At 38.8% G+C, this 21441-nt stretch overlaps 1 protein-coding gene across 1 annotated transcript in view; it reads left to right on the forward strand.

The window, feature by feature from the left end:
* TMEFF1 (transmembrane protein with EGF like and two follistatin like domains 1) overlaps positions 1–21441 on the forward strand; it is a 1099811-nt gene that overhangs the window by 1026100 nt on the left and 52270 nt on the right. The window contains exon 7 of the mRNA XM_044064659.1: positions 19512–19577. Coding sequence (XP_043920594.1) covers positions 19512–19577 — 66 coding nt within the window. The remainder of the gene's footprint in view (positions 1–19511; positions 19578–21441) is intronic.

Consider the following 21441-nt stretch of genomic DNA (forward strand, 5'->3'; position numbering starts at 1 on the left):
GGAATATCTAGACTTGAGAATGCAGGTGGGGAATGAATGCTCTTGTGGGAACAGTGGTTGGTTTTCTGCTCTAAAATTCTTTTCAACAAATCTTAACAGTTGTGCATCAGATACAGAAATGACCAGAGTTTGACAACCGAGTAATATCCATGGCAGGATGTGTTGCTTCATCAAGGCAGCCTTATTCTGTATACTGAATAACTGGATATTGCTTGTCTCATCAAAGGATATCCAACAACTGCTGCTTGGTAGAGAGAGATTTACCCACACCCCATGTAGAGAAAACTGTATCCCCTACAACCCTGCTTATTATAACTCCTCCAAGCTTTCCAATCCTTGAAGAAAAGAGAAGTCCCAGGTGAGGTCTAAAGTGGCATTGGTTGGTTCCATCTGAATTGCCTTCACCTAGTTTGTCTTTAATTAGACTGTATCATTGACTCAGCAGTCTGTGTGTGAAGCTCCAAGTGCAGGGAGTCAAGTGGTATGTTTAAGAAATTTCACACAAGTACCTGACCATCTAATGGTCACTCTCCTAGAAAGGGCTTAAGTGGAGCTAAAAGTGTCATTATAGTTTTCCCTCTTTCCAGGGTTAAGTACATATCCAGATAAAAACCTAAAGGAGCTAATTTGCTCTAAAATAAAATGAATGAATGCTTGAATGAATAATGAGTAAATAAATCTGGTAGTGGAAATGTAAGGATCAGTAAAACATTGTCTACATAAAGCTCTTTCTTGTACTGAATATAATCAGTATTTACAACCTTCACATCTATGTCTGTCTTAGCATTTTGAAACAACACCTTAACATTTTGAACATGGTATTTGAGAAAGAAATCTGGGGATAAGGGCCCATCGATGTTTATTGCCTTGTCATACATCAACAACTCACAGTATGATGTTTTCAGATCTTCCACACAGCCCTAAAGAAAATTAAATCCTACTAGCATCTATCACAGAACAGTAAGTTCTATGATACCATATCACAATTCAAGTGGACTTGCCATCAACACTAGAAATGTGGCCTCAGTCCAGCATATGTTAGTGTGTTTAGGCCACTGATGTGCTGTCTGTGCTGCCATTGTGATAACTCCTGTTCTGTGAAATCATATTGATCCTGCTTTGGAAAACAGGAATAATTTTAACTAACCGGCATTCCCAATAGTAACCTGAACTTATAATAGCAGTAGGGAGACAGGAATCCAGGGAAAGTTTATTTTTATTTGTTTTAAGATTGGGTTCAAGAAAGGTCTGCTTCCAAGAGAGGCAGAAATCTTTTGTTTTAATAACTGTGTATAGTATCCATTTCTTTAGGGCAAGAATACCTCATACATGCTTTTGTCAGGTTTATGATTTACTGTTCCTGGACTTCAAGAAGCTTACTTACCGTAACTCCATACTGACATCTTCAACTCCCCTTAAACACACCTGTGCTCACACACACTGTCATTATATATATTTGTATATGTGTTTCCTGTAGTTGGTTGAAGCATCAAAGATCATGCACTCAACTGTAAAGCGCGATTGATCAAGCCAGCTTTATCATGGGGAGAATCTTAGACTTGCCTCTTGTAGTAGCCATACTAAAGCAGATATTATTTTATTTTATTTATTTTATTTTACATTTGTTGACCGGGCTAGTCCAGCTGGATAATTTCCATTTTCAGTGGAGGCCCGGGGAGAAAAGCTCCACAATTAAAACAAGGTTAAACATTTAAGCAACAATGCATACATTTTAGTGTAGTAGAAAATGCAGCGAAAAAAAACAGGTAAAAAACAAATAGCCTAAGCTATATATTCATTTTTTTTTTTTTTAGAACAGTACAGTAATTTAGTCATTTGAAATAGCAGGGAAAGATAGTGATTTTTACGTAGGGAGGTATGGCTGAAGAGCGAAGAAGTCATTTAGTCTGGATTGGTACAGGAGCAGAGCCAGAAGTTGTTAAGATGTAATAGAAGTTGTTTTTTGAAAAGTTGAAAGGAGTCTAGTGAGGTAATGTGTGGGGGGAGGTTATTACATATTTTCCCTATGGAGTTTGAAAATAGACAGTTACCTGCTGAATTTGTAATTCTAGTTGTGGTGACTTGTATCTTTTCGCAGATCGCAACTGTTTCAAGTTTTGTAGGGAGTAAGGAGGTTACTGAGAGCTGGTGTTTTTGTTGGTTGATAAAGAATGTTATGTGTAATTAAGAGTTGTTGATAGATAAGCTTGTTAGGTAGTTCTAACCATTGTAATTGTTTTAAGTTATTACAGTGGTGAGTTCTGTAGTGGGATGCTGTGGCAAACGGGCTATATTATGATAGGATGTAGTTAGTTTTTCAGGTTACCTTTAGAGAGATTGGTGTAAATAGAGGAAGCATACAGTAGGGTGGAGATAAGATGTGATTGAGCTAAGGTGGTCCGTGCTTCTGGAGTAAGGAAGGGTTTTATTCTGTACAGTGAACCTATCTTTTTATTTACTGCTTTTATAGTGTTATTGATATGACAATCATAGTTAAGATTATTATCAATAGTAACACCAAGCAGTTTGGTAGTAGAGTCTGGGGAGATAAGAGAATTGTCAGCTGCAGTAATAGTAAAATTTAGTTGAGGAGATTTGTGGGTAGGTGAGAATAGTAATAGTTTTGTTTTCTTGGAGTTGAGAAGGAGACATCTTTTGAGAACCATTGTTCAACGGTTGAAAAGGTAGATTGTGTGAGTGACTGGAGTTCAGATTGGGTGGGAGCTGTACAGATGATGGTAGAATCATCTGCATATTGTATGCAGGTAGTGTTATGGATAGTTGATTGAAGATCATTAATAAAGATAGAGAATAAGAGTGGACCTAATATTGATCCTTGAGGTACTCCTAAGGAGATAGGTAGTAGAGCAGATAGAGAATTTTTCCAGAGTATTGCTTGTTGTCGGTTTTCAAGGTAGGATGAGAACCAGGTTAAGGAGGAAAAATCCAAGGCAAGTGAGTTTAGTATGTGTAGGAGAAGTTTATGGTTGACCATGTCGAAGGCTTTTGACAGGTCTAGGAAAAGAGAAGCAGTTAGTTTGTTATTATTACGGTTACAGTTTATTGTGTTAGTAAAGGAAAGTAGTGCAGTGGTCGTACTATGTGAGGGTCTATATCCATGTTGAGTGTTTGCTAGTAGGTTATTTTGAAGGAGATGGTTAAGTAGTTGTTTGTGTATACATTTTTCCATGATTTTAGCTAGTGGAGATAATAGTGCTATTGGGCGGTAGTTGGAGAGGTCAGTGGATTTGCCTCCTTTATGTAAGGGTATGATGTGTGATATCTTCCAGATTGCTGGAAAATCACTTTCTTTTATGGATCTGTTTATTAGGATCGAAACAGGGTAGGCTATAGCTTTTGCTGCTACCTGAAGGAATTCAGCAGGAAGCTTATCTGCTGAGGGGGTAGTGGGTTTAAGTTTTTGTAAGAGAGATTGTATGTAGGAGGTGGGTATGGGTTGAAGTTGAAGGGAAGGAATGACTTTGTTGGTGTTACTTAAGATCAGTTGGGAAGCATCAGGGGATAAATGGCTTGCTAGTGTTTGTATGGAAGTAGTAAAGAAGCTGTTGAAGTTATTGGCTATTAAAGAGGGATTATCAGGGTCTAGATTCTGTGGGTTAGGTGTTACTATTTTACTTGGGGTAAGTAGATGATTGATAGTAGACCAGAACCTTTTTGTTGGTTCAGTCTTAAACTGATGGAAAATAGAACTGTTTGGTATCTGTCTCTCTGGATTTCTCTGGCAGGAATGATTTCCCACTTCTTCTCCAAGGCCTTTTTTCACTATAGTTTTGTTCCCCTGCACCACCTTACTCGTGCTAACCCTAATCTTACCTCTATCCTTGCTCATAATCCCGACCCATACACATTAGGCTAGTAAACATCCTCTCCCTAACAGTACCACTAAACAAAACACGCACATAACTACCCAGACAAACCAATATATGCATTCCCTTTTCTAACCCAAACCCATAAGCATTGGCACACTCAAATTAAACCTAAATGCCAAACATTTTCAATACAAATGAAAATATTGGCATTAGTACCCACTTCCGTTTACCTTACACTCAAGAATTAGCCACAGGTGGATGTCCACTTGGTCAAAAGATCAAAAAAATGGCAATCGGTCCACACCATGTTTTGTTCTTTTTTTGGCAAAGGTGGGGAGAAACTTCTTCCCATTTCTTGACCCAGAGCTTGAATCTGCAGAATTCTTTGAAAGCCAAGTATCCTGTTTTAAAAACCTTTTCTCTTGTGAGATTGTTTAATTGTTTATTTCAGAAGAATGATTTTAAAGGAAGTTTTTTTTGTCATTTACTAGGAAAAAACTTTGCAATTACTTGTGTCAAATCCAAATAAGTATTTACATTCTAATTGCCTTTTTTTGCTTATGGTAGACCGCCAAGTTTTGGCATGTTTCACTAGAAGACTTTTAAAAGTATAAAGAAGTATCACTGCATGCCTGTCTGGTGCATTAAAAAAACTGGAGGCCTTAATCCAGGCCTTGACTTCGGAGCTGGATCAATTATCTGTTAGAGCATGGGAACGTCACCCTCCAAAGAAGAGGCACAAAAAAAGGTCAGCACCCACAACCTTTATGAAGGGTGTGCCCAAAAAGCAGATGTCCACTCTGTTTGTATTATAGTCTGAGGACACCCTAATCAGAGTTGGTTTACCACTGCTTAGGCCCCGCTGCTGGCTTTTGCATGTCAGTCTCAGTCTAATCCCATTAGAGGTGGAGATCTTCCAGCACATCTTGGCAGACCTCATTTTACATCACTGGTATGGTGGACTTGTGGGCTACTTTGACAAAAGTGATTAACACCAATATTCGAAGAGAAATTCATTGACTCTAACTAGTTAAAAAAAAAAAAGAAAGAAGTACATAGAGAGAAATTAATTGACTCCAACTAGTTAAAAGAAAAAAAGAAAGAATTATTTTCTTTTCTGACTCTTAAAGTACATAATGACTATTCTGGGGACAGATCAGTGGATCATAGCCGCTCCTGCAGAAGGGCTCATGCAGCTGAATCAGTGGCCCAAGCCACTGCATCTCCTTGAAATCCTGGACATTCAGTGAACTAAATAGTTTCCCAGAAAGGCCTTGCCTCATAATATTTCATGAAGTTGACTGATGCACTTCTCTTAGTGTGACAGAGTTCAGAGCAACCCGCTCTTCAGCCTTCCACTTTAGGAATTTTATACATAAAATTGAAAAGGAGAGACTCTCTTCAAAGAGAATAACATTTGTCATCAGAAGATTAAAAGAGCTGGTATACACCTTTCAAATGTCCTGTTACTCAGGTATGACTCATGTTAATGAAACTATTTCCCCAGTTTCTCCTCCAAAATATATCCCATTTAGGGAGACCATCAGTCTGATGAGGAGCACATCTAATAGAAGTCTAAGGATATAACTAAGACAAAGAAGAGGTGCTCAGGCCTTCTCTGCCTGGATAATGCAAAATCCACTGTGGTTCATCTAGTGTTTGAGCCTTTTAAAGATGCTTATACAGCAACATTGCAGGATCCTGACATCCAAACCCCTGATCCCAAGAAACCTAAAATCTTCTAGCATCCAAAAGGCTTCTCAGTACCTGTAAAGGAACCACAATGAGCATCCAATTGTAGTTTCCTTTGATGCTGCTGTAACCAATGCTCTCCAAAATGAGAACGCAGGGTGCTAGACTAGTTTGAAAAAAAAAACATCTGTTTGTATACTGTCCTTGCCTTCAAGTTATCAGGTTTCCAGACTCACATAGCTAAACATCAGGTAGAGATCCTGATGCATATTGAAGAGCTGGCATCATAGATTACATATGAAACCAGGAAGGTGCAAATTTGCATACTGGCCTACACTGTTCAGAAGAATGGCAAATTTGTTATAAAATGTGGTTATAACACTGATGGCAGTCTCCACCATCAGTGAACATGCTAAGCTGAGATTTCAGCCTCTATCATAGGATGTTAAGGGATGGCACCTTAATGTACCCATAAACAGGAATCCTCTGACGCAGGATATTTTCAAAAAGTTAAAAGAAAAAGAAAAGACCATGGAACCTGTCAAGCATGCCTTCCACCCACCCACTCCCAGATGCACCAGAAATTATTCATCCAAGCAGTGACCTTTATACCACCATGTAATCATTGGTTAGAAAGACAGGGAAAAGAGTCTTTGAGAAGCAAAATGACAGAATAAGAAAAAAAGATATGCTAGGGAGGTTTTCTGGAAGTAGCTGTACAGGACCTCTGAACAATCATAACTCTGCCAAAGCCATCATGCTCCTCCCACCTTCCCTTCCCCCATTCGGTAAAAACTATCCTTGTCATATCCTCTGGGTATTGACTATTTTCTTGGAAAGTTGGGGAACAATAACCTTGGACAGGTGGGTTCCATTTGTTAACGTTTCAAGTCACAGAATGGAATGCAACACCTTTCATGGAGAAGCTTCCCATCCTAGTAGCTCAGGCAGAGTTCACCTTACTCTTCTTGATCTGCTCCTAGTTCAGGAGCCATAGAACGGGTCTCCTTAGGAGAATAAGGGGGTGGGTGTTTTATTGCTGTCTTTCCTTGGTCCCCAGAAACCTCAGCTTATTGAAACCTATACTAGACATCTAAAAAAATTAAACCTCTTTTTAAAGATGCTAAAGTTCAAAATGCTTACTCTGCGGTCCCTTCAGTCCTAGTTAATTCCTGGAGTCCTTATGATTACCCTACATCTCAATGATGTCTATTTGCATATTCCCAAAGTTGAAGAGCACAGGAGATTGCTTAGGTTCAGGCATTAGACAATTTACAGTCTACATCCTTGCCATTTTGGCTTTGCACTGTTCTCAGGGTTTTCACATAAGGACCATGGGCATCCTTATCTACTCATATTTGGATAAGTGCTTGCTCCGGGCTCAGTCTAAGGAGGAATTGCAAGGAAACCTCCTGTTCATCCTCACCTGTCAGAGAACATGAGGCTCTTCTTGAATTTCCCAGGTTACAACTTGATCACTCCAGAACATTCATACACTTTCTGAAGATCACTTGGGACATATACATTAGCACTTCTTTCTTAACACCCATAAAGTAAGCCTTTCGAGGGACATTTTGCTCCAGCAGATACATAGAATGTTCATGATGGCAAGGGAATTTCCCAGAAATCTGGGGTTATAGAATCCATTATCCTCATGGTGCTTCTGCCAAGACATCATATGCAAAATGTCCCCTGACACCTAAAGAGTCTGTGAGAAACGTGACACTGGCAGTCCAGCTAGATAGAATTTTGTAAATAATCCTATGTCATTTGTAAATATTGATAGGATTTGTAGGCTTGTTTTACAAATGTAAGATAACTATGTTATGATTAACCTATATGTTCTTTATTGAGCTTCAAGATTGTAACCACAGTGCACTCTGCTGGAAAACAGCAGAAATGTGTATAAGCTCTATGCCTATGTAAATGTATGTTTCATAGTAGAAATTGGGATTACAGAGTTAACTTGCAAAACTCTAAGAAAATAAGTTCAGAAGTAGAGAGTTTTATGATGTGTTGTAAAGTCAGTTTATCTCAAGCTAAGCAGACACAATGTCTAGAGTTGTAGGCTTTCCTATTGTATGGAAACAGAGGTAATTGTAGGTTTCAAATGTAAAGATGTTTCCAGGCAAGTTTCTAACAGATAACTATTTTAAGTTCCTCTTGGCCTGGAAACTAAAAGCAGAATTGACAAGAATGATATAATATGAGATGATTCAGCAGTAATGTGTATTGTCAATTTAAGAACCATCTCAGAGAAAAAGTGAGTACATTTTATATCTTGTCTTTGGAACTGACAACATCACCAGCAATTGCTTTGTTCCGTAAGTAAGACTTAGATCTTATTATCTCTCTTTGAGATAGATAGGAAAATAGTCAGATCAGTCTAGAAGTTTTCTTTATTTATGTGATACTGTCCTACAATGTTGTTTCTGAACTCTGTTGTCACTGTGCTGAGTTAATGAGTATTGCCTTGTGCTTTTATTATTTATTAGATATATTTAAACCTTTAAATCGTGGCTGATTTTATGTGGGGATAATTTAAGCTCTTAGTGTACTTGCATGTATTTGGTGACACTGTATAGGCCACTCCTATATAGCCTTAAAAACATTTTGGTCACACTTACCAGTTGGATAATAGCAACATTGCAAAGTAGAATTGGATACCCTTTGGTAAGGGCCTTTTTAGTAGCTGATAAGGGTGGTTGGTGGCAGGTGGTACTACTGTATAGTCTGGGCAGAAGGGGGCATAGCTGGAGAACCTGTGCCAGCCTTCCCCAGGAGTGTCAATGTGTTTGTATACAAATCAAATCTCAAAGTGTGCATGTGTCAGCTACTTGGGCAGGGACACGAAGCACTGGTTGGGCAGAGAGGGTGCTGGAGGTTTTGGCTTGACTACTCGGCTGAGTTCTTAACCCTATAGCTTTGCCAGTGGGGAGTCTTACTGGAGATTTGGAGAGAGGGAGAAACCAGCCCCAGACTGACTGTGATCTCTGTGTGCTGTTAAGGGAAATTCTAATTTACTGTGTGTGTGCTTGTTATCCTCCCAGTGTGCACATCCCTCACTGGTGTTAGTGGTGAGGATTGAGGCTCCTTGATTACTGGGCCAGGGCAGGAGCATCACAGAGTCTATGGAAGCCACATTTACAGTCAAGAGGCAATTGATCTTGCCATGCATTCAGAAATAAGTTTACCTGGGAAGCAGCTCAAGTCATAGCATATGTGGAAATACCTTTTCAGCGTTCCGCACACAACTAGTACCTTACTGTAAATATATTCAGTAAGGCTTGGGAAGCACTCAACTGCAACCTATATTCACTAAATCTGTGGTGCACAAACTTTGGAAACAGCATATCAATATCATTATAGATTTTATAGCCTTTATATTAATCTGCAAACCACCAGTTGTGCATTTAACCTTAAACAACAGATATGTTGTGCATAAACAAGCAGGGGGAATGATTCGCTCATAACTTCCTCTGCTAACTAACTATACAAGCCTGGGATTTAGCCTCACAGTCAGAAAACAGACTCAGAATTGTACATCTTTTCCAACCTCAACCAGATGGTAGATACCTTCATCAGATAATTAACCAGCAATCATTTGTGGTATCTGTACAGATCTGTCTTCAAAGGACTAGCAGAAAGGTGGGGAGTTGCAGATGTTGACTTTTTACTTCTACATACAAAAAAAATCCCTAAATCCCTATCTCAGGTCTACAGGCAACCACTAATTCACAGTTTTGTGCAAGGTTTATTTGCAGAAACACATGGACAGCAAATGTATTGTCCTAACCATGAAGAAGTGTCTTCCTTTATGCATCCTACCTAAAATTTCTACTATTCAGAGTGCTGTATAAAGGAAGAGCGAAGTGACCTAGGATGATCTCGATGGCCTTTTTTGAACTAGGCAATACTGATTCTCCCTCTTCTTGCAATTAGGGAGAGAATATATGTTTACCCTGTTTGTGGCAGTAGGCTGTGCTAATCCAGCAGTCAGGCTAACAGATGTACCCAGATCTCCAGGGCCTAGACTCATGGCATGAATGATCTAACACACATTCCTGTAAAGCACCTATTTTCTAAGGAAATGCTACAACAAGTTGCTTTTATTTGTCCTTGATTTGCTACAGCAAGTGGCTTTTTACTTTTATTTGTGCTTGATTTGCTACAGCAAGTGTTTTTTTTGCTTTTATTTGATGTGTTAAACATCATAAAGGAAGCCAAGAAACTTAGTGCAAGGAAATCTTACTTGTCAAAATGGAATATATTCTGCATTTGGTAGAGCCCCAGCTCTGCAGGGCTGCCCTTGGTACTAGTGTATCTGACTGATCTTTTTTTGCAACAGGATTTTCCTGTGCCTGAATTAAAAAATTTTTTTCATGTCTGTATGGCTTCCTCTAATAAGGTAAGTACCCCAGTAAGTGTTCTTGTTCACTCATCTGTCTACCTATTTAATTGGGTAAACCTCTTGAAATTTCAGTAAGGAAGTATATCAGAAAGAGAGTCTCCTACATCTGTTAGCTAAAGTGTGTTTATCTGGTCTAATCTCTTATACTGTGTTCCAAGTCTTATAACTTGGACATAACTTCTACAGCTGGGACAGGATTTGACATGGCCATCCTTCAAGGACTGTTACAATCTGTATCGGGGCCAGTCAGTCAGTGGCTCCTAAGTTTTCAAATTGTCAAATTTAAAATTGTCCCTTACTACCCTTTCTACAAAAATACCCAAGGGATAAGTCATACTATTTTCAAAACTAATAATTAACCTATAGGGACAGTTTGAAGAACATCGATTACATCCTACATGATTCTTGGGATTTTTTAAGTAGGATTAAAAGTGACTATTGTAATGGGGACAACACTTTTGCTACTATTGATGTCGTAGACTTGTTCACTTCGATTCCCCATTTTGAGGGGTTGACTTTTTTCTGCAAGGCCGTCTTGGAAGTATTTGACTTAAGTAATAACCTTCTAAATTTCGTTATGGTCCTCATGGGCATTATTTTAAAAATTATTTCTTCACATTTGAAGGTGAATTTTTTTAAACAGACTAAAAGGGTGGCCATGGGTATTAGTTGTGCCCCCCTTTTTGCAAACTTAGTAATGTACAGATGGGAAAAAGAACATATTTTTAATAGTAAATTCCCAGATCAATGGTGGACCTACCTCCACTTCCTGGATGACATATTTATTTTGTGGAAGAAAGATGGGGAAGTTATGGAATTGTTTGATTATATTAATGGAGTATGTAATTATTTTAAATGTACTAGTACTCTTAGTAAGGATTCCATTCATTATTTGGATGTAACTGTTGCTTTGGACAGGGACAAAAAAGGTTTCACATCCAGAGTATACAGGAAGCCAACTTTCTCGAATGACTATTTGGAATATAACAGTAGTCACCCGGGTTACACAAAGAGAAATATAGTAAAAGGGCAGATGGTGAGGCTTGCCAGAATGTGTTCAAGTCAAGAGATTTGTAAGAGGGAAATGGCTACCTTGGTAAACTTCTTTATAGAAAGAGGCTACCCGCCATGCTATACTCCATATGTGAGGAAGTTATGAATGAATGGGGAAAAAGATTTAAACCTTTATTAGGAACAACAACTGAACCTATAGGGAACCCTGAGGTCCAGAACAGAGACAAAAATTACAGTCAAGCAATGGTTTTAACATTTGGTGAGCTGAGTAAGGAAATTAAACAGATAGTGAGCAGGAATTGTGTCATGTTTAAAAGTACGGACGACCTTATGGATTTTATAGGTAAAGAACCTGTGTTTGTATTTAAAACTAATTATAAGTTAAAATTTTTATTGGTGCATCCTATTCATTCAAGTGGTCTACCAGGAGGGACCAGGAACTGTGGATCATGTGCCTACTGTCCGTACATTTTGGGTGTTGAGTACAAAGTTACACTGAAAAGGGGCTCTTGTGGATCTAAGGGATTAGTGTATGTGGCAGTTTGTCAGAACTGTCAACAGTTCTATATAGGCAAAACTGAAAGGGCTCTCCTTAGGAGGATATATAAACACATCTACGCTATTAGACGTGAAGGTGAGAACAATGCCCTATATAGGCACTTGAAGGGGAACGTACTATGTAAAACTTTTCACTTTGGGATTTTAGAAATTGTAGTAAGTGACTTGAGGGGAGGGAATTGGAAGAACAGACATGAGAGGGAAGAGTTAATGTGGCAGTTTAGACTAAATTCTACCCACCCCCCTGGTATAAATGAGGCATGTAGTATCATGCCAGTATTGAAGTACAAGGCATTAAAGCTTTAGAAGACATTTTTTATCAAAAATATTTTTAAATAAGACATTTAATATATAAAATGTGAATCATAGTTTTGTAATATTGTGTTATTGCACATTTAAATATTTGGAAGTGTTCTTATATATATATTTTTATGTTGTTAATAAGATGGTTGTGAATTAATTTAAAAGCATTTTTAACTTTTGCCCTTACAAGGACTTCCTTACATTTTGGTTCTTAATTGACAATCAACTTTAATTGTTCACCAGGGTCTATTTAAGTATGGTATTGATGTATTTTAATTTGTTCTGAAGAAGTCTTGGGTTACAAGGCGAAAGTGCGCTTGACTACTGGTTTGGATTATTGTAGTAAATCAACTTTTTATCTACTTTGGAGGTTGCTGTGACACTTTTTCCTACTATTTCCACAGGAATTGATTTGTTTATTGGTTGTATTATTAACGTTGTATACACAACGCTACAATGATTATGAATACCATTTAACAGTTGAAAAACTCCAGCAGACTAGTCTTTATACCCTGGCAGCTCAGTGGTGCAGCAGTTAGCATTATCACTTCACAGTAAGAGGTTCTCCTGTTCGGTTCTTGGCTGGGGTGCCTTCTGTGTGGAGTCTTCATGTCCCCCCTGTTTTATCATGGGGTTTCTTCTAGATACTCTGGTTTCCTCCCACATCCAAGATATGCTGCAGGTGGATTGGATGTTCTAAATTGACCCTAGGTATGAGTGTGTGCGTGCGTTTGCCTTCTGAGAAAGGTTGGGCGATGAGCTGGCAACTCAGCACCTTAAAACTCTACTGTCACTTGTTCTGCAGACCGATGATCCACTATGGTGACCCCTAACGGGAGCAGCCAAAAGGAGAAAAAGATGATTAGTCTTTATAGCTAAAGAGTCACAAATAATAATTAAACCAAACCATACACAGCCAGCAGCACAAGAGCTATAAAAAACTATTACATTTTGTCTATTTTCAGCAACTAAAAATCAAAACCCAAAATTAATTTTTAATAGAACATAAAAAAAAATTATCAACACAAAAGTTGGTTGATCATAGATCCACCAGACGTGTCCTGCTTGGTGCAGTGAGCTGGAGTGTTGAGTGTTAAACCTTAAACTGGTGAGATCAATTCTGACTGACGGCAGTATGGAGAATCAGTGACATTTGTTGTATGGCAAGGTAAAGATCTGATCTCTAGCAGGCTAGAATTGTCCCAGTGTTAGGGGGTGTTTTAGTGGGTGAGAGTCCCACAGTACCAGGGCAGGGCTGGAGTCTGGTAGTCATTAGCTTTAACCTCCTTGCAGTGCTAAAATAATGAAGTAACTTTTGCTCTGGACTAATTCCAATGCTGTATTATGAATGCTACATGTTGTGAGTTGTGCCAGCATTATGTTGTAATTTTTTATCCAAATTGTCCCTTCAAAGTTTCTATTACCTCCTCACATCTGATTACTGTCCATACAGTCCAAGGCCTCCAGAAGTTTTCCATCGGTCTTTAGAGGACGATATCGCCCACGTTGAGAACCACTGGTTTAAGCAAAAGTAACGCACATTTAATTTACTAGTTACAAAAAAAGTAGTATATTACTATTACTTTGTTGCTACTTTGAAAAGGTGACTAGTTATATTATTAGTTACTACAAACTGTAATATATTGCATATTGTAATATATTGCATATTGTAATATATTACTCCCATCACTGCATACCACCTATGACACTCTTGTTACCCTGAATTCACACATTCTTCTCTGCATTTAGGGTAATATCAGTCATTCTGAAAAATAAAGTGAACAAGTGAACAGGTGTACACTTGTCAGAGTCAGTGAGCCCTTTTGATGTAGCCTAATTATATGGGTTTTTTGGGGGTTTTTTGCTGTTAATAGTCTTTTCATTTCTGAGTTGTGTTGACGGAGATGCCCTAAACATACCATTAATAAATTCTTGATGGAGCAGTACCATATTGCAGAAACTCCAGATAACTCCCTTCACTAAATGGGTCTTGTCAATCCAAATAGAGAAATCTTTTCAGCCATAAGGCTTTAGATTACCCCACAATCAGGGAGAGGAGCATACATGCAAGGGCTGTTTTAGTGCGACTGGATGATTAGCTTGAAAGTGATGCACTGACCTCTGACATGTAAGGTTGCTTAGGTATGTGTGGAGGTATACAATGGGCTGTTGTAAGTGTAACACCCCACCTTGATGTCCTGCCCTTATGCATACAAGCTCAAGCACTTGCCTTGTATTCCTGACCTCTGCTTGAACCAGGTAACTGGGCATGTTATACTCATTTCTGCCCAGAGAGAAAAAGAGTTACCATCTGTCATTCCTCTCTTCCCTGTGTTGGTTCCTCCAGTGCTCGGACAATCTGGGTCATAATTGGGGCTTTGTTTCTGTATGTAGTAGAGTTGACTGTTAGTCATATTTTTTTACTGTGATCATTTGATGTTGTGGGATTGTTAGCTTATCTGCTATTGTATTAATTGTAATTTAATACAGTATTTAGTATGGGAAAAACTATTTCTTCTAGTATAGTAACAGTCTAAACCTAAAAAAAGCAAGACAAAGTGAAACTTTACTACTTAAAAAGGTGGCAGATGCAGTCGTAAATGTCATTCTAAAAAAGCACTGCACAGTAAAGACAAACTCAAGGACATTGTGATCTTTCAAATGTTTTCTGCAAACCTGCAGCCATTCTGAATATATCATTTTAGGAATGTGTTGCTTCTGCAGATAAATGTAACTACTAAATGCTGCTCTTTTTTATTTGATGAACAGCAAGGTAACCAGCAGAACACAATGTACCCTCTTTTCTCTACTTCAGATTACAGCTGATACCTGGAGGCTGAAAAAAATTGCCTGTAGTTCCTGCACTTATAGTTAAGCTGTAGTAGCAGTAGGTCGAAGAGCCTTCAGTGAGACAACACAGCTGTTTACACTGGCTAAGCAGCATACATTTTAATAGGCTTTGTCATAGATCACGTCTTACTCATGAAATTTGCTGCTGACATTTTGGTACACTTTACAACCATATTTATGAGAACTTCTTGGCTTACAGCACTTACTGTGTTACATACAGTGAGGCAGGCTGAATGTTAAAATGCACAAAGGTAAGTCACTAGGGTAATACCATGCAGTTTTTTTTATTTTTTCATTTGGTAGCCATGTTCATGTACTTGTCCCACCGGGTTCTTTTCAGACACATCATGGTTCAAGGAAACAATGTGTGCAGTGCCCATCATATAAATTTTATGTGAGCCCATCAGCTGTGGTCAGTTTTAAATTTAAAAGAAATTATAATGGCTAACACCTTTTGTGTGATGTATAAACTAGGGAGATGGTTCACATGTACAGTGAATGCTGTGTTTCAGTAGTCAGCTTTTCAAGTTGCCACCTGAATTTACTCCTGTATGGTCAATCTAAAAACATTGTTCTCACTGTCCACTGTATCCAGCTTTAAAAACTGTGCTTGCTGTGTTCAGAAATGATGAATGTTTTTCCTTTGTATGACGTCCCCACTCTGGGCCAGTAATTAATGAGCCTCAATCCTCACTGCTGATACTGGAGAGGGATGTTCACTTGGAACAAAAATGGATACAACCAATATTTCCAGATGCAGCTCTCTGCATCAAGCACAGTTTCTCTTAAGAGCACACACAGAACACACGGGGGTCCTGATTTCTCTGTCTCCTTCCAGGTCCACAATAAGTCTCCCCACTGGTACAGCTACAGGGCTGAGACCTTAGCTGAGTCTCCATGCCAAGTTCTTCAGCACTCTGTCTGTGAAACCAGTGCTTCATCTCCCTGCTCCAAGTAGCTGACACACTTTGAGATTTGATTTACATTCTCACACACACACACACACACACACACACACACACACACACACACACACACACACACACACACACACACACACAGGAAAGGCTGGCACCGATTTATTAGCTATGCCCCCTTCTTCCCAGATTATAAGATAGTTACAGTGCCATGAGACACCCCAAAGCCAGTTACTCTAAGGCTCTTGCAGGGGTATCCAATTATACTGACCGAAAGTAATATTATACAGATGGTAATATTGACCAAACAGCCATGAAAATACTAAATATCTATTTATAATAAACACCAGAGTTTCAATCACAGGAAATAGTAAAAATAACACAGGTGGACAGGTTCACACATTTACAGAAAAAAATACTTAACTAATCTCACTATATTTTCCTGACTGATCTAAAGAATTATTATTCCCTGGTTACTTACTAGAGCAAGGCAAGATGAAGTAGGTGAGAGATCCCTCTTTGTCAGGTTACAGAAACAGACTGCTCTGAGACTTCAGTCTCGCCTGGTATTAAACATTATTTTTAGTGATGGAGTACAGAATGACATCCCATACATCTGGTCATCTGACTTCTGGTTCCCATGCAACCCCCCAATGCTAGAAATTGCCACGATTTAGCACCTATATATCAATAACACACACACACACACACACACACACACACACACACACACACACACACACACACACACACACACACACAGCCTTGCTAAGATCTGTTGCAGCTCGTGGAAGTCATAAAACAATTTTAAACCTCCACCCTTCCAAAGTAGCAATTAGTTCACCCCAATGACAATGCAGAAAGCTTTGTAGTGCAGACTTTTGTCTTTGGCTGCACTGAGAACTGTAAGATAACATGTTTATGGTCTAGGCCCAGTAATTTAATTTCATACTATTTTCCAAAGTTAGGTGGATTGAGATTAACCTCTTCCCTTCGATTATCCTCTGTTAAAACATATACATTTAAACAGCTACAGTGATACATGTATATTTCTTTTTCTGTCCAGCAGGGCACACTTTTGGTACATTTTTAACACAAGCAACTTTACAAATAAATTTTTCAACACAAGCATCTGTACAAATCAGTTTGATATACAAATGACATATAATTATTTACTAAATTCTAGCTAGCTTTGCTGGCATATGTCACACATCCACTACCCTACTTGTCCTGGCATAGGTGGCAATACCTCACATCATCACACCATGTACTTGACAGTATAGGGGTGATGCATCAAACTACTACTAAGTGCATGTCATCTGATGCATTTATTTCACATTGTAAGCAGTGTGCTGCTAGGCCTGATACATAATAAGTTTATTGATTCTGTGGTGCTACCATTGGCACAAATATTGCATTAATGTTATAGATTTTACACGACATTATGCAGTAAGAAAGTACTTGCCCCTCTGTATCTCTAATATCCTGTAGTATCTTGCAGAAGTCTTCATAAAATCTGGTAATGGTATGAAAGTGTTTTTGTTACTGTAATGTTCTTTGTGTATAGTGTATTTAAATGGTCTGTTAACATCTGATACCCTGGGAATGTACAGCTTAAATAATTTCTGAAGATCCATGTGTGACTCCTACACTGTGCTCCTCTCAGTAAATAAGAGGACATGCACTGCATTGTGGTAATGTACTTTCATATTCACACATTGCACATGTTGGTACAGTAATGAAATGGCTAATGTTACTTCCTCTTAGCACTTTGTTTTCTGGCTTGGTTCTTGAGTGAGTGCCTTCTTTGTGAAGTTTGCATGTTTTCCTATATTTCTTTGGGCTTGTCTCGTGGTTTCTTGTTTCCATCCCTATTTTAAAATATAATGGCAGGTGGATTGTCAGTGGTTTTGTGTGTGTGTGTGTGTGTGTGTGTGTGTGTGTGTGTGTGTGTGTGTGTGTGTGTGTGTGTGTGTGTGTGTGTGTGTGTGTGTGTGTGTGTGTGTGTGTGTGTATGTCTGTGTGTGTGTGTATGTGTGTGTGTGTGTGTGTGTGTGTGTGTGTGTATGTCTGTGTGATGTGTGTGTGTGTGTGTGTGTGTGTGTACATGAACACATTTTTATGCCCTTACATTTACTGGCACCCCATCTGGGGACAGCTCCTTGTGCTTACTGCTTGCTATGGGAAAAATACATTTCTGCTTCCTTGACCAAAATTGGATAATGATGGTAAATAAAGTTGTTACATGGACTGCGTGTCTGGAGAGTCTTTAAGACACTGAAAGGATGGCTTAATTTGACAGCATTATTGGTAGCTCTGAGTACCATAAACTGACTCTTAGGCTATTCTTCCTATCTATCCCATTTGGAATGGGTGATGGAATCTTTCAGAGAGGATTTCCATTAATTGTGCCTGAATTTTAGTCTGCTATGGGTACCTGGAATAGCTTTCTGGTTGGGAGTCACTGGGTCTAAAAGGACATTTACCAGGGGCAGTAAGATTTAAAAAGTGGCATTTAAGCATATTTGCTGCAATCCTTTTAAGGACTAACATTTGTTTTGCAAACTGATTAGTTGATGACCACTAACATTCAAAATTTGGCATGCAAACAATTTTATAGCAAACTTCGGTTACCCAAGTATATACCTTACAGCATGTATTTGTCCGTCACTTTTCTATCTAGGTGTGTGTTTGAGACTGTCTTTATAATTTTCAGTTATTTTTTATACCCTTGTTTAAACTGTCTGTACTGGCAATGAAGTATATTTCCTTAAATAAATGCATTTAAGACAGATAAATAAGGAGCTGAAACAATAACTCAGCAGATCAGTAACACTGCTGTGGGAATTTTTTGTCATTCACTATTGACAACAGAGCTTATGCATGTTCAAAAGCAAGTTGAGAGGGTCCTTTCCTGTGCCTGCTGTAAAGAAAAGGGTTCGGCACACAAAGGAAAGAAGTTCAAGCACTTTGCCGCAATGTTGATGCAGTGTGCACGTTCATGCTATAGTCATTTGTACCTTTTTCAATATGCATTTGACTCTTCTTGCTGTATTGACATCAAAAGCTATATTGTAAATATTGTGTTATTTTTAACAAGTGTGGTGTTCCTAGCTATCACCTGTAAAGCACAACCATATCTCTCAACCTTTTAGGACAAAAAATCTGGACAAACCCTAAAATAATTGGAGGACAGAGGCCCCAAATTAGGGACAGAGTTTTGAATGGTGCTCTTATAAACTTAAAATGTTGCTAGAATGATATTATTTGTGTTAGCATGCATTTTCTAAAGGATGTGAAGTCTGATACTCAAATGTGCATCATTATTTATTGACTTCAGTCCTTAGTTATTTGCTGGAAAACCACAAATTTTATGAAGAACAGGCCAAAAATATAAGGCAAAAATATGGACAGCTGAGAGGTATGAGCACAACTAATTTACCATTGCATATTGTAAACACACTATTGAATGAAAATGTCACTGCTAGATTCTGTGCACTTATGCATTCAAAATATTGTTTTTAAATCTGCATTTTACTGTCTTTTATTCCATTTGCATTGTAAATAGTTTGCATTTCTAACTAGTACGATATTTCCAAGTCATGTCTGAAAAGGTGTGGTAACAGACCACTTGCCTGGTTATCAAATGACAATAAAATAAACTACATTATCACAGTATTCCAAGAGTACTGTGTGAATAAGTTATGTTTGTTCGGTCTTTTGTTTTATTACTATAGGACCGTTTTACTGAACTTTATTTTCTACATTCTCTGAAGAATTCTGTAATCGTACTGTCAGCAAAAGCTGTTTTGTTCTGGAGCAGTATTAATTGCAAATTTCAAAATGTTTATGTGCTGAGAAGTATTTTTGCTGATTAATTGGTAGTATAACATATTAGTGGAATTTGTAACAGCTTTGCATTTTTCCATTTTACAGCACTGGATGAAATTAGTTCAGTTTCAAAGGATGAAGATGGAATTCCATTTCGCCCTGAAATAAAAGGTAGCGTTGTTGTCATTTCTGATGTTATAAAAGTGATGTGTCTGCATGTTATCACATTATGGCATCACTTGTAGCCTGATACATCTGATGGCACAGAAGTCGGTCACCATCTCTAAATTTGGCAACTTATCTATGAGAAGAATCCCAGTGTACCAAATGTTTTAAATACTTTTTACCTATATGATTGCTGACCTTCAACACCTCGTGACTCTTTTTTCCCCAATCAAAATGGTTCTTCTGCCTGCTGGTGCCAGATCCAGCCTGAGATGCTATTATCTGGGCAGATATGAAGGATTTCCATTGCATCTTACAATCCACTACTTGCTTCCATGCTTGCATGTCTTCAGCGTAGACGCTGCACTAGATGCAGCAATAAGTTACTGATGAAGTCTCAAGCCCCGCTCTCCAGGCTTAAAGGCATCAGGTTTAGTGGGGTACTTTCATAGACCCTGCATCAGATGCCTACTTGGACCAAGGCTTCTGGTAATATCTATCAAAAGCTGCCTTAGAAAGCATGCACTACTAATCTGAAGTCCTTCGGATGATAGCCAGTCCAAATATCTTTCCTAGGGCATCTGGTTCAGATATATATCTGTAACCTGATAACTGAGAGCAAGGGTAGTATATCCTTGGTCCTTGTGTGCAAGCATGTATACAGTGCCCATATAGTCCATTCCTACCTGTCTGCAATTTGAGACTTTGAAGATGACCACCCAAATCTCAGATATTTGCCATCTTCAGCCTGTGATGCGTGGGCCTCTTGCCTCCCTAGGACCTGATTATACTGGCACAGGATTTCATATTCTTCTTTAAAAACCTGCAGCCTCTCAAATATCAGCCGTCAGGGGTCCTCAGCCAAAAAAGAAAGGAGAAACATCTCTCCTTGAAGAACCTTGAAGCACCTGATTCTTCAGACTCAGATGAAGAGAAACTCTCTTATGCAGACAAGACATCCTCCCACCTTGCTTATGTCTGAAACTGAGGATGGCTTCTCCCCTGCCTCACCAGCAGAAGATTTTCATCTCCTACTTTAACTGTGTAGGTTCTTTGTGTCAACCAGTTTGCTGTCCTTCTTACAACCTAATGAACTATATGTAGGTCTTTAAGCACAGGAAATAGTGTTAAAGGCTTTGGCCAGATCCAAGTACACTGATGTCCTTCCATTTCACTGTTGCAGTATTCATTACAATAGGGATCCCCTGCCAAGGTTGCCCCGACATTAGGCCAGTATAAAAAAGACTTTAGATTGCTTTAAGGTATGACATAGGTTACACATTTTCTCCTTGCATAGTGTAAGGCATAAAGGCGACATCCCATCCTCAGAACATCTTTGCAGCCAATCAAATGCCGCCTCTTGATCGTCGGTCTAACGCCTGTTCCATTGTTGGTTCACCAAGCCATTTCAGATAAGTGCCCCATTGGGGTTTTCTTGATCTTATCTTTTTCTTTTTTATTGTTGCTTGTGGGGTCTCATGTCATCCAAGAAGGGTAAATGCTAGTGTGGGAGACAGATTCATTATAAAGACCATCATGAGCAGTGCTTATTTTGTCTTCGCACTTCCCAAGACCATACGTCCTGTTCAATTTGTCAGGCCTTTATTCCTAAGACTCTCCATTGTCATCTTTCTTCCTTGGCCTTGTATTTGGGCAACCAACTTTTTTAGCTTTTATCCTAAGGCATGATGGAAGGAACTTCCCGCTCCAAGGGACAGCCATCCATGAAGAAGAAGGCCAAGAAGTGTAGGTCTGATTCTTCTGCTGTACAGCCTCCACCAGATGTCACTCCCAAGGCAAGTGAAACTCTGGAAGATCACCCAGCTCTGCCATTGGATTCTTCTGCAATGATAGTTTCAAAGGCTGGTGT

The sequence above is a fragment of the Protopterus annectens genome, chromosome 3.part0 (assembly GCF_019279795.1).
Source record: "Protopterus annectens isolate FY-2018-M chromosome 3.part0, PAN1.0, whole genome shotgun sequence".
NCBI classification, from domain to species: domain Eukaryota; kingdom Metazoa; phylum Chordata; order Ceratodontiformes; family Protopteridae; genus Protopterus; species Protopterus annectens.